Below are 12,776 nucleotides of genomic sequence, written 5' to 3' on the forward strand. Positions count from 1 at the left end.
GCGGCGGAGCGGGGATTAGAACCCACCACCTCCGACTCCCCAGCCCGGGCCCTTTCCCCTGAGCCACCCTGCCTCGTCCTGTCGGCGGGGTCGAACTGCTCACAGCGGGGCTTTAGTGCAAGAGCCCGGGCGTGGGAGTCAGAGGCCGTGGGTTCTAATCTCGGCTCCGCCGCTTGTCAGCTGTGGGACTCTGGGCAAGTCCCTTCAGTGCTCTGTGCCTCGGTGACCTCATCCGTAAAATGGGGATGAAGACTGTGAGCCTCACGGGGGACAACCCGATTACCTTGTATCTACCCCAGTGCTAAGAACGGTGCTTGGCACCTAGTTAAGTGCTTAACCAATACCATCCACCTCATCATCGACGTCATTATTAGCATGAGGAGGAGGGATATGGACTAGGGGAAAGAGTACAGGTAGACTGTAGGTTTGCTGCAGGGCAGGGAATGCGTTTGTCACATTGTACTCTCCCAAATGCTTAGTACAGCGCTCTGCACCCGGTAAGCGCTCCATAAATATGATTGACTGGGAGTCAGGGAACCTGGGTTCTAATCCCCAGTCCGTCGCTTCTCTGCCAGGTGACTTCGGGCAAGTCGATTAGCTTCTCTGTGCCTCGGTCTCCTCGTCTGTAAAATGGGGACTCAGTGCCCCTTCTCCCTCCTACTCAGACTGCGAGCCTCACGTGGGACAGGGACTGCATCCCACCTGATTAACTTCAATCTACCCCAGTGCTTAGAACAGTGCCTGACACATACCGAGCACTTAAAAGATGCCATGAAAATAACAGTTAGAGAAGCAGCGGCGGCTCAGTGGAAAGAGCCCGGGCTCGGGAGTCAGAGATCATGGGTTCGAATCCCGGCTCCGCCACTCGTCAGCTGTGTGTCTGTGTGCAAGTCACTTCACTTCTCTGTGCCTCAGTTATCTCATCTGTCAAACGGGGATTAACTGTGAGCCTCACGTGGGACAACCCGATTACCCTGTATCTACCCCAGCGCTTAGAACGGCGCTCTGCACGTAGTAAGGCCTTAACAAATACCAACACTGTCACTATCATTATAGTGACCGCTGTTATTTTTCAGGCGGGTTCTCGGCCCCGGGGTCTCCGAGGCCGGAGAACCCTTCTCGACGGAAATCCCCCCCCTCCCGGAAAAGGGCCCTTAAAAGGAGACCACACGCTGCCGGGTGGGTTACCGATCGTTTCGTTTCGTTTATTTCCCAAGCTTTGAATTCAGAAATCGAGCCACGACGAGTCGGTCGGAGACGGAACCGGAAGTAAAAATGCGGGTGGTTACAAAGGAGAACTTGGTAGAAAAAACTGTAAAAATCGGACTGCGACTTTGATCGTCTGGTAAGCGCTCCAAAATCTCACGGCTAGCGGGGGGGCTCGGGTTGGGCAAGGAAGCCCGGAACCAGGGGGACGAATTCCTGGCTGGGCCTGAAATCCAAAGCTGTTGGGAGAAGAAGAGAGCGGGGAAGACTTCACAGTGAGGTACGTACAGCTGCAACTGTGTCTTTGGACCCAGGAGAGGAAAGGGCGTCTTGGAAAAGAGGGGGCGTCTTTGCTTTCGGACCAGTTAACGGTCCGAGCACGGGCTTTTTTCTCCTAAGGTCCGTCTTCCGCTTTTTTATTCGTCTTCTGCTCTGCCGATCTCGGGTCTAGCACAGTGCTTCACACGCAGTCGGTACTTAAATACCGTTACCGGCGTCGTTACGATTCTATGGGTCAAATGGGGGGGCGGGGGCGTCGTTAATCTGGCCCACGTGTTCTAACAGACTCACTCACAGACTGGCATAAATAATTTAGTCACATGCAATTCACTATCCTAGTCCAGCTACAGGTGGGGGGGCGGGCGGGGCAAAGGAACCACGACTCTTCACGAGACAGAGGTGAAGTCACGGAGGGGCAGTGACGAGCCCCTCGTTTTAAGGTGACATCGGCGGAAGCACACAGAATGGTGGCGGTGGGGGTCGGAGGGGGTCATTCCAAGCAAATTTACCACACGAGCATCACTTCTTCCTAGAATAAAACAAAGGACCATTCATGATGGGGGGGTTTTTGTTGCGGTCGTTGTTCCTCCTTAGTACCGGACAAGGCCGTGGGATCGATCACACGGAGAGGGAAGGGATGGATTCCCCCCGCCGTCCTTCGTCCTAGCGGGTCTGGCTCCGTCTCCCCGGCTCAACCCAGGCTGGTGATGTTGGAGCGGCCGCCCGGAGGTGCCACGATGCGATGTCCCGTGCGGCGGGGGTTGTTGTCGTCTATCTGGGCACCTGAAACCGGACGGTAAGAGCCGGTCAGTTATTATTAATGATGATAACAATGATCACACTTGCTGAGCGCTTACTGTGTGCCGAGAGTGACGATAACGACAGTGTTGGTATTTGTTAAGCTCTTACTATGTGCCGAGCACTGTTCTAAGCGCTGGGGTGGATACAGAGTAATGAGGTTGGCTCACAGTCTTCGTCCCCGTTTTCCAGATGAGGTAACCGAGGCCCAGAGAAGTGAAGTGACTTGCCCCCCAGGCACACAACCGACAAGTGGCGGAGCCCGGATTAGAACCCACGACCTCTGACTCCCAAGCCCGGGCTCTTTCCGCTAAGCCACGCTGCTTCTCACGAACTGTTCTCTGCGCTGGGCTAGGTTCATTCATTCAGTCAGTCGTATTTACTGAGCGCTTACTGTGTGCAGAGCACTGTACTAAGCGCTTGGAAAGCACAATTCAGCAACAAAGAGAGACGATCCCCGCCCACAATAGATTCACAGTCTAGAAGAGACTGTGGAGAAGCAGCGTGGCTCAGTGGAAAGAGCAGGGGCTTGAGAGTCAGAGGTCATGGGTTCTAATCCCAGCTCCGCCACTTATCAGCTGTGTGACTTTGGGCAAGTCACCTCACTTCTCTGGGCCTCAGTTACCTCATCTGTAAAATGGGGATGAAGACTGTGAGCCCCACGTGGGACAACCTGAATCCCCTGTGTCTAACCCTAGCGCTTAGAATACTGCTCTGCACATAGTAAGCGCTTAACAAATACCAACATTATTAGAAGGGGGGGGCGGGCAGACAACAAAACAAGTAAACTGGCATCGATATAAATAAATAGAATTATAGATATATATGCACATCAACAAGTAGACAGGCATCGATATAAATTAATAGAATTAGAGCTATGTACATATATATACACAAGTGCTGTGGGGCAGAGATCAGGAGTAGAGCCAAGGGCTCAGTCCAGCACCTTGAACCAGTGGGTACTCAATAAATACTATGAGTGGTGTTACTAGTGGTACTCAAGAGCATTTACTGAACACCCCCTGGGGGCAGAGCCCTGGTCTGAGCCTCGGGAAAGTAGAGGATAAAAAAATGACATGATCCCTGCCCACAAAAACTGTTACTAATTGAGCCTGGGTCAAGGAACAAAGGACCAGGATGGCTTCTTGGCGTCGGAAAACCCCCAGGTATTCACTCATTCATTCAGTTATATTTACTGAGCGTTTACTGTGTGCAGAGCACTGTACTGAGTGCTTGGGAAGTACAATTCAGTAACAGATAGAGCCAATCCCTGCCCAACGACGGGCTCGCGGTCTAGAAGGGGGAGACAGACAACGAAGAGAAGCAGCGCGGCTCAGTGGAAAGAGCACGGGCTGGGGAGTCAGAGGACATGGGTTCAAATCCTGAATCCGCCGCTGGTCAGCTGTGTGACTTTGGGCAAGTCACTTAACTTCTCTTTGCCTCAGCTACCTCATCTGGAAAATGGGCATTACGACTGTGAGCCCCACGTGGGATAACCTGCTCACCTTGTAACCTCCCCAGCGGTTAGAACAGTGCTTTGCACATAGTAAGCACGTAACAAATGCCATCATTATTATTATTATTAAATCAAAACAAGTAGACAGGCATCAATAGCATCAAAATAAATAGAATTTTATATACATATATATATCCACATCATTAATAAAATAAATAGAATACATATATGCAAATATAAGGTATCTTATTATATGCCAAGGACTGTACTAAGTGCTGGGGAAGGTATAAGGTCATCAGGTTGGACTCAGTCCCTGTCCTTCAAGGGGCTCACAGCATTTTTTTTTTTATGGTATTTGATAAGTTCTTACTATGTGCTAGGCACTGTACTAAGCTCCGGGGTAGATGGAAGCTAGTCAGGTTGGTCACGGTCCATGTCTCACACGGGGCCCACCACCTTAATCCACAGTTTACAGAGGTGGGAACTGAGGCACAGAGAAGTGAAGTGAGTTTCCCAAGGTCACCCTGAAGACGAGTGGTGGAGACAGAATTAGAACCCGGTCCTTCTGACTCCCAGGCCTGGGCTCTACTCACTAACAATGTTGGTGTTTGTTAAGCGCTTAGTATGTGCAGGGCACTGTTCTAAGCGCTGGGGTAGAGACAGGGTAATCAGGTTGTCCCACGTCAGGCTCGCAGTCTTCATCCCCATTTTACAGATGAGGAGACTGAGGCACAGAGAAGTGAAGTGACTTGCCACAGTCACACAGCTGACAAGTGGCAGAGCTGGGATTCGAACCTATAACCTCCGACTGCCAAGCCCGGGCTCTTTCCACTGGGCCACGCTGCTTCTCTGAAACAGCTTGGTGAGGATCAAATCTGTTCCCTTTCAAGCCGTGGGTCTGTGGTGCTTCTTTTCATTCATTCAGTGGTATTTATTGAGAACTTACTGTGTGCAGAGCACTGTACTAAGCTCTGGGAATATACAGTTCGGTAACAGAGATAATCCCTGCCCAACGACGGGCTCCCAGACCACTGCCACGTGAGTCTTCATTTGCACCTGGATCTGTGACCTTTAGATATTGGATATTCAAACATCTTCTTGCTCTAACCCCACACCACTTGTGCACATCTCTTTAAATTACTTATTATAAATCCCTTATTCATTCACATTGGTATGTCTCACCCTCTAGACCGTACGCTCATTAGGGACAGGGAACGGGTCTGCCGATTCTCTCGCGATGGACTCTCCCAAGCACATAGTCCGGTGCTCTGCACCTAGTAAGCGCTCAGTAAATTCCACTGACTGATGGATCGTGCCATCTAAATATGCTGATGTAACAGACAGGTAAGCGCTTGGATTTTTGGAGAAGCAGCGTGGCCTAGTGTCGAGCGCACAAGCTTGGGAAGTGAGAGGACGTGGGTTCTCGTCCCGACTCGGCGGCTCGTCTGCTGTGAGACCTTGGGCAAGTCATTTCACTTCCTCTGTGCTTCAGCTCCCTCATCTTTAAAATGGGGATGAACAATAATGTTAGTATTTGTTAAGCGCTTACTATGTGCAGAGCACTGTTCTAAGCGCTGGGGGAGATACAGGGTCATCAGGTCGTCCCACATGAGGCTCACAGTTGATCCTCATTTTACAGATGAGGTCACTGAGGCACGGAGCAGCGAAGTGACCGGCCCACAGTCACACAGCTGACGAGCGGCAGAGCCGGGAGTCGAACCCGTGACCTCTGACTCCGAAGCCCAGGCTCTTTCCACTGAGCCACGCTGTGACTGTGAGCCCCGCGTGGGACAGGGACTCTGTCCAACCCGATTACCTTGTATCGACCCCATCGCTTAGAACAGTGCTAGGCACACAGTGAGTGCTTAACGATCAGACCGTGAGCCCGTCGCTGGGCAGGGATTGTCTCTATCTGTTGCCGAATTGTACGTTCCAAGCGCTTAGTACAGTGCTCCGCACATAGTAAGCGCTCAATAAATACTACTGAATGAACAAAGTACCATAATTATTTCACCCCACCTGCACAGCACTTAAGGCACGTATCCATCTGAAATCGATTTTAATTCCCGTCTCCCCGCCTCTAGTCAGTAAGCTCCCTGTGATCGGGGATCACGTCTACCATCTCTACTGCAATTGTCCTCTCCCAGGCATTTACTTCAGTGCTCGGCACACGGGGAGAGCTCAATAAATAACACTGATGGACTCTCTTCCCCTCTTCAAATCCCTACTTAAAGCTCACCTCCTCCAAGAGGCCTTCCCACACTGAGCTCCCCCCTTTTGTTCCCTCTGCTCCCTCTACCCACCTCTCCCTTCACCTCTCCGCAGCTAAACCCTCTTCTCCCCCCTTTCCCTCTCCTCCTCCCCCTCTCCCGTCCCACCCCCTCGGCACCGTGCTCGTCCGCTCGACTGGATAGATCTTCATCACCCTATTTATTTTGTTAATGAGAGGTACGTCGCCTCGATTCTATTTATTTGCTATTGTTTTAATGAGATGTTCATCCATCCCCTCGATTCAATTTATCGCCGCTGTTCTCGTCTGTCCGTCTCCCCCGATCAGACCGTGAGCCCGTCAAAGGGCAGGGACCGTCTCTATCTGTTGCCGATTTGTACATTCCGAGCGCTTAGGACAGTGCTCTGCACATAGTAAGCGCTCAATAAATACTATCGAATGAATGAATGAATGGTTGCCCTTTGTCTAAGAATGGTGTCTCTCCCCAAGCACAAAGTCACTTCAATAAGTCTGCGTGCATTAGCTGTCGTTTACACTTAGAAAAATCAGGCTACCATTAAAAGTCATTTCGTGTCTGCTGTGTGACCTTAGGCAAGTCACTTAACTTCTCTGGGCCTCAGTTACCTCATCTGTAAATTAAGAGTGTGGGCCCCATGTGGGACAGGGATTATGTCCAACCTTATTAACGTATATAATAATAATAATACTGTTGGTATTTGTTAAGCGCTTACTATGTGCCAAGCACTGTTCTAAGCGCTGGGGTAGATACAAGGTAATCAGGTTGTTGCAGTAGGGCTCCCAGTCTTCATCCCCATTTTACAGATGAGGTCACTGAGGCACAGAGAAGTGAAGTGACTTGCCCAAGGTCACCCAGCTGACAAGCGGCGGAGCGGGATTAGAACGCACGACCGCTGACCCCCAAGCCCGGGCTCTTTCCACTGAGTCACGATGCTTCTCTATGTACCCCAGAGCTTAGAATGGCGCCGGGCACCGAGTAAACGCTTAACAAGTACCGTAATAATAAAAAATAAGAATTTCTGGGTCGTTTGTTCTTTCCTCCTCCTTCCTAGTCCTTGTGCTCCCGAGCACATTCGAAGAGAGGGAGCGAGAAAGACGGGGGAGACGGGACCGAGAGGTCCCGAGGACATCTGGGAGTCAGAGGACCCGTGCGTGTCTGCTGGGTGACCTCGGGCAAGTCACTTCACTTCCCGAGGACATCCGCCTCCTGGACGGCGACTGGGTCGGTTCTTACCCGATAAACTGAAATTAGACTGATGCAGATTTCTGATGGGTGGAGGCTGGTGTTTGGAAGGGGAGGATTTGGCGGAGGGAGCAGGCGTCGCGTATTTCGGCGTGGCCGGAATTTCGAACACCGGACCGTCGTACATTCCTCTAGAAACCCCTTGAAATCCAGCTACCTGAAACCAGAGGAGGTCAGAGGTCAGAGGGTTGCTTTCCTCCATTCCACCCCTCCCACCCTCCCTCGCAGTAAAAGAGCTCATTGCATTCATTCATTCGATCGTATTTCCTCAACACTCACTTTGTGCAGAGCACTGCACTAAAAGCGCTTGGGAGAGTACAGTACCACAATAAACAGACCCGTTCCCTGCCCATAATGAGAAGCAGCGTGGCTCAGTGGAAAGAGCACGGACTTAGGAGTCAGAGATCGCGGGTTCTAATCCCGGCTCCGCCACCTGTCAGCTGCGTCACTTCGGGCAAGTCACTTCGCTTCTCGGTGCCTCGGTTACCTCATCTGTAAAATGGGGATTAAGACCGTGAGCCCCACGTGGGACAACCTGATTCCCTCGTATCTACCCCAGCGCTTAGAACAGCGCTCGGCACATAGTAAGCGCTTAAATTCCAACATTATTAGTATTACCATCTAGCAGCATGCTCTAGTGGAAACAACACGGCCCTGGGAGCCAGAGGACCTGGGTTTTAATCCTGGCTCTGCTACATGTTTGCTGGGTGACCTTGGGCAAGTCACTTCACCCGTAAAATGGGGATTCAATCCTGCTTTCTCCTACTTAGACTATGAGCCCCAGGTGGGAGTCAGGGACTGTATCCTAGCTGATTAACTTGTATCTACTCCAGCACTTACAGCAGTGCTTGGCATATAGTAAGCACTTAAGTACAATAATAATAATAATAATATTAATATTTGTTAAGCGCTTACTATGTGCCAAGCACCGTTCGCAGCACTGGGGTAGATACAAGGTGATCAGGTTGTCCCACGTGGGAGTCACAGGCTTAATCCCCATTTTACAGATAAGGGAACTGAGGCCCAGAGAAGTGAAGTGATTTGCTCAAAGTCACATAGCTGAACTGTGGCGGAGCCAGGATTAGAACCCACAACCTCTGACTCCCAAGCCCGGGCTCTTTCCACTAAGCCACGCTCCTTCTCACAATTTCAAATGGCCCAGGATGCCAGGGTTAACATCAGACTGCGCTCCAACTAGTGGCTATTAGAACGGTGGGATCTGTGACATGTTGAGCAAACTATGTGCTGAATGCCTGAAGATAAATGTGACAGCTTTTCATTTCTAAGCGCTTAGTACAGTGCTCTGCACATAGTAAACAATAAATACGATTGAATGAATTTTCATTCAGTCGCATTTACTGAGTGTTTACTATGTGCAGAGCACTGTACTAAGCGCTCGAAATGGACAAATCGGTAACAGATAGAGACGGTCCCTGCCCTTTGACGGGCTTACGGTCTAATCGGGGGAAACGGACAGACAGGAACGACGGCAATAAATAGAATCGAGGGGAAGAACATCTCATTGAAACAATAGCAAATAAATAGAATCGAGGCGATGTACATCTCATTAACAAAATAAATAGGGTGATGAAGATACGTTCAGTTGGGTGGACAAGTACAGTGCCGAGGGGATGGGACGGGAGAGGGGGAGGAGCAGAGGGAAAGGGGGGAGAAGAGGGTTTAGCTGCGGAGAGGTGAAGGGGGAGGTAGAGGGAGCAGAGGGAGAAGGGGAGCTCAGTGTGGGAAGGCCTCTTGGAGGAGGTGAGCTTTAAGTAGGGTTTTGAAGAGGGGAAGAGAATGAGTTTGGCGGAGGTGAGGAGGGAGGGCGTTCCGGGACCCCGGGAGGACGCGGCCCGGGGGTCGACGACGGGACAGGCGAGAACGGGGGACGGCGAGGAGGTGGGCGGCGGAGGAGCGGAGCGTGCGGGCTGGGCGTTGGAAAGAGAGGAGGGAGGAGAGGTAGGAAGGGGCAAGGGGATGGAGAGCCTTGAAGCCGAATTTCAAATCCGAGGTGAAACTCTGAAGGTTTAGAACCCCTAGCGTCCTTATTAAGGTCACGCCTCGTCCAAGAGGCCTTCCCTGATTAAGCCCTCTTTTCCTTGACTCCCTTTCCCTTCTGCGTCATCTTCGCACTTGGATCTGTACCCTTTGGTCATTTAAATGGTCATTTAATGGTCATTTGGTCATGACCATTTGGTCATTTGGTCAGAGCAGCAGCGTGGCGCAGTGGAAAGAGCACGGGCTTTGGAGTCAGGGCTCATGAGTTCGAATCCCAGCTCTGCCACTTGTCGGCTGTGTGACTGTGGGCGAGTCACTTAACTTCTCTGTGCCTCAGTTCCCTCATCTGTAAAATGGGGATTAAGACTGTGAGCCCCACGTGGGACAACCTGATTCCCCTATGTCTACCCCAGCGCTTAGAATAGTGCTCGGCACATAGTAAGCGCTTAACAAATACCAACATTATTATTATTATTAATATTCACCCCACCATCAGCCCCACAGCACTTATGTACTAATCCATAATTTATTTCTTTATATTAACGTCCGTCTCCCCCCTCTAGACTAAGCTTGTGGTGGGCAGGGAACGTGCCTACCAACTCTGTCTCCCCCGATTAGACCGTGAGCCCGCCATTGGGCAGGGATTGTCTCTATCTGTTGCCGAATTGTACAATCCAAGCGCTTGGTACAGTGCTCTGCACATAGTAAGCGCTCAATAAATACTATTGAATGAATAGTAAGCGCTCAATAAATACTATTGAATGAATGAATGAACTCTGGTATTGTAGTCTACCACTCAGTACAGTGCTGTGCCCACAGCACGTGTTCGATCGAAACCATTTGTGGGAGAAAGAGAGAAAGGAGAGACAGAGACAGAGTCAGTCAATGGTATCAAGTGAGCACTTACTGTATGCAGACCACTGTACTAAGTGCTTGGGAGAGTACAACATAACACAACAAGCTTACAATCTGGGGTGGGAGGAGGGAAAGAAAGAGAGAGAGAGAGGGAGGGAGATAGAGAGTGAAAGGGAGGGAGAGAGAGAAAGGGAAGAGAAGAGAAAGAAGAGAAAGAGAGGCAAGGTTGGGGGACAAATTCATTCATTCCATCATATTTATGGAGCGCTAACTGCATTCTGCACACATCTCCCCATTCTCAAAAACCTTTCACAGTCACCCATTTCCATAGGACAGCAGTGTGACCTAAATAATAATAATAATGTTGGTATTTAAGTGCTTACTATGCGCAGAGCGCTGTTCTAAGCGCTGGGGTATAGATACAGGGTAATCAGGTTGTCCCACGTGAGGCTTACAGTCAATCCCCATTTTACAGATGAGGTAACTGAGGTGCAGAGAAGTGAAGTGACTTCTCTGACACAGATGACAAGTCGCGGAGCCTGAATTCGAACCCATGACCTCTGACTCCCAAGCCCGGGCTCTTCCCACTGAGCCACGCTGCTTCTCAGTGGAAAGAGTTTGGAGGAAAGGCCTAGTGGAAAGAGCTTGGGCCCGGGAATCAGAGGACCTGGGTCCTAATCCTGACTCTGCCATCTGTCTGCTGTGTGACTTTAGGCAAGTCATTTCACTCTCTGGGCCTCAGTTACCTCATCTGTAAAAGGGGGATTAAGACTGTGAGCCCATGTGGTTCATGGACTGTGTCCGACTGATTACCTTGTATCTACTCATTCGTTCATTCAACAGTATTTATTGAGCACTTACTATGAACAGAGCACTGTACTATGCACTTGGGATGTACAATTCGGTAACAAAATTGTACTCCAGCTCTAAGATCAGTGCTTGACACATAGTAAGCACTTAAGAAATACCACAATTATTACTATTATTTCACTCAGCATAAAGCGGAAGCCTCAGCCATCCACTTTAATTTACTTATTCATTACATCGGATGAATTTTGGAATAGTACTGAACACCCAGCCCTTTTTGCAGAAAGCACAACGAAAGGCAGAAAATGCATGTTCTTTTTCGATATTTTTTGAGGTTCAGCAAGTTCCCCAAATAGTCAATTGAGAACCCAGTGCACACACGAGATACCAGAGATCACTGCGACAGAAACAGTGTGGCCTATTGGAAAGAGCCCGGGCCTGGGAGTCAGAGGGCCTGGTTCTAATCCTGCCTCTGCCACTTTCTTGCTGTGTGCCCTTGGGCTAGTGACTTGGCAGAGAAGCAGCGTGGCTCAGTGGAAAGAGCCCGGGCTTAAGAGTCAGAGGTAATGGGTTCTAATTCTGACTTTGCCACCTGTCAGTTGTGTGACTTTGGGCAAGTCACTTCACTTCTCGGTGCCTCAGTTACCTCATCTGTAAAATGGGGATTAAGACCGTGAGCCTCACGCGGGACAACCTGATGACCCTGTATCTACCCCAGCGCTTAGAACAGTGCTTGGCCCATAGTAAGCGCTTAACAAATACCAACATTATTATTCTCTGGGCCTCAGTTCCCTCATCTGCAAAATAAAGATTCACTATCCGTTCTCTCGCCTCCATTGACTGTGAGCCCCATGTGGGACCTGATTTTCTTGTATGTACTCCAGAGCTTACTATAATGCTTGGCACAAAGTAAGCACTTAATAAATACCACAGCTAATTAATTACAGGTCTTGTTTATGCAAATTAAAGGAGATATATACATATATATACACACACATATATCTGCATAGATTTTAATGGTATTTGTTAAGCACTTACTATGTGTACTGTACTAAGCATCGGGTAGATAAAAGCTAATCAGGTAGGACACAGTTCCTGTCCCACGTGGAGCTCTTAAGTAACAGTCTTAATCCTCATTTTACAGAAGGGGTAACTGAGGCACAGAGAAGTGAAGCGACTTGCCCAAGGTCATGCAGCGGAGAAGTGGCGGAGTCGGGATTAGAACCCGGCTCCCTCTGAATCCCAGGCCAGTGCTCTATCCGCTAACAGTAATAATCGTGGTATTCGGTGAGCGCTCTCTACGTGCCTGGCACCGTCCTAAGCACTAGGTGGGTGCAAGCAAATCGGGTTAGATAGGGTCCCTATCACACGTCGGGGGTCACAGTTGCAATCCCCATTTTACAGACGAGGTGATTGAGGCCCAGAGGAGTGACGTGACTAGCCCCAAATCACACAGCAGACAAGCGGCGGAGCAAGGCCGCTCTGCTTCTGCGTACAGAGAGCACAGCACTCAGCACTTGGAAGAGAATCCATCAGACAGTGGTGTTTATGGAGTGCTCACTGTGTGCAGAGCACCGTACTAAGCGCGTGGGAGAACAGAGAAAGAGAAGTAGGGTAGCGGTTAAAAAGCCCCCTCCTCTCCTCTCCCCTCCCCTGCCCTCCGTCCGGCAGCTCCACCATCTCAACTCACCTGATTTCTGATTTTGACCCGCTGGTAGAGGTACTCCGGAAAAGGCTTGCGAGGAATGAAGCGGCCCATGCCCTTGTTGACCTGGAGATTTCCGTCCTCGAACACGATCTTCCCCTGGCTGATGACCACCAAGGGGGAGCCGTGGCATTCCATCCCTTCGAAGATGTTGTACTCCACGGCCTGGGGAAACAACCGG

General features: G+C 50.2%; 1 protein-coding gene across 2 annotated transcripts in view; it reads right to left on the minus strand.

Annotated features, from left to right (window-relative positions):
* Window positions 1–1,180: 1,180 nt before the first annotated feature.
* Window positions 1,181–12,776, minus strand: part of CRMP1 (collapsin response mediator protein 1) — a 101,704-nt gene continuing 90,108 nt past the window's right edge. For both annotated transcript variants that reach the window (XM_029063968.1, XM_029063969.1), the window contains exons 12-14: window positions 12,581–12,760; window positions 7,222–7,387; window positions 1,181–2,268 (exon numbers count right to left, since the gene is read on the minus strand). In XM_029063968.1, coding sequence (XP_028919801.1) covers window positions 2,177–2,268; window positions 7,222–7,387; window positions 12,581–12,760 — 438 coding nt within the window. In that variant the 3' untranslated portion in view covers window positions 1,181–2,176. The remainder of the gene's footprint in view (window positions 2,269–7,221; window positions 7,388–12,580; window positions 12,761–12,776) is intronic.

Source organism: Ornithorhynchus anatinus, chromosome 4, assembly GCF_004115215.2.
Source record: "Ornithorhynchus anatinus isolate Pmale09 chromosome 4, mOrnAna1.pri.v4, whole genome shotgun sequence".
Lineage (NCBI taxonomy): Eukaryota > Metazoa > Chordata > Mammalia > Monotremata > Ornithorhynchidae > Ornithorhynchus > Ornithorhynchus anatinus.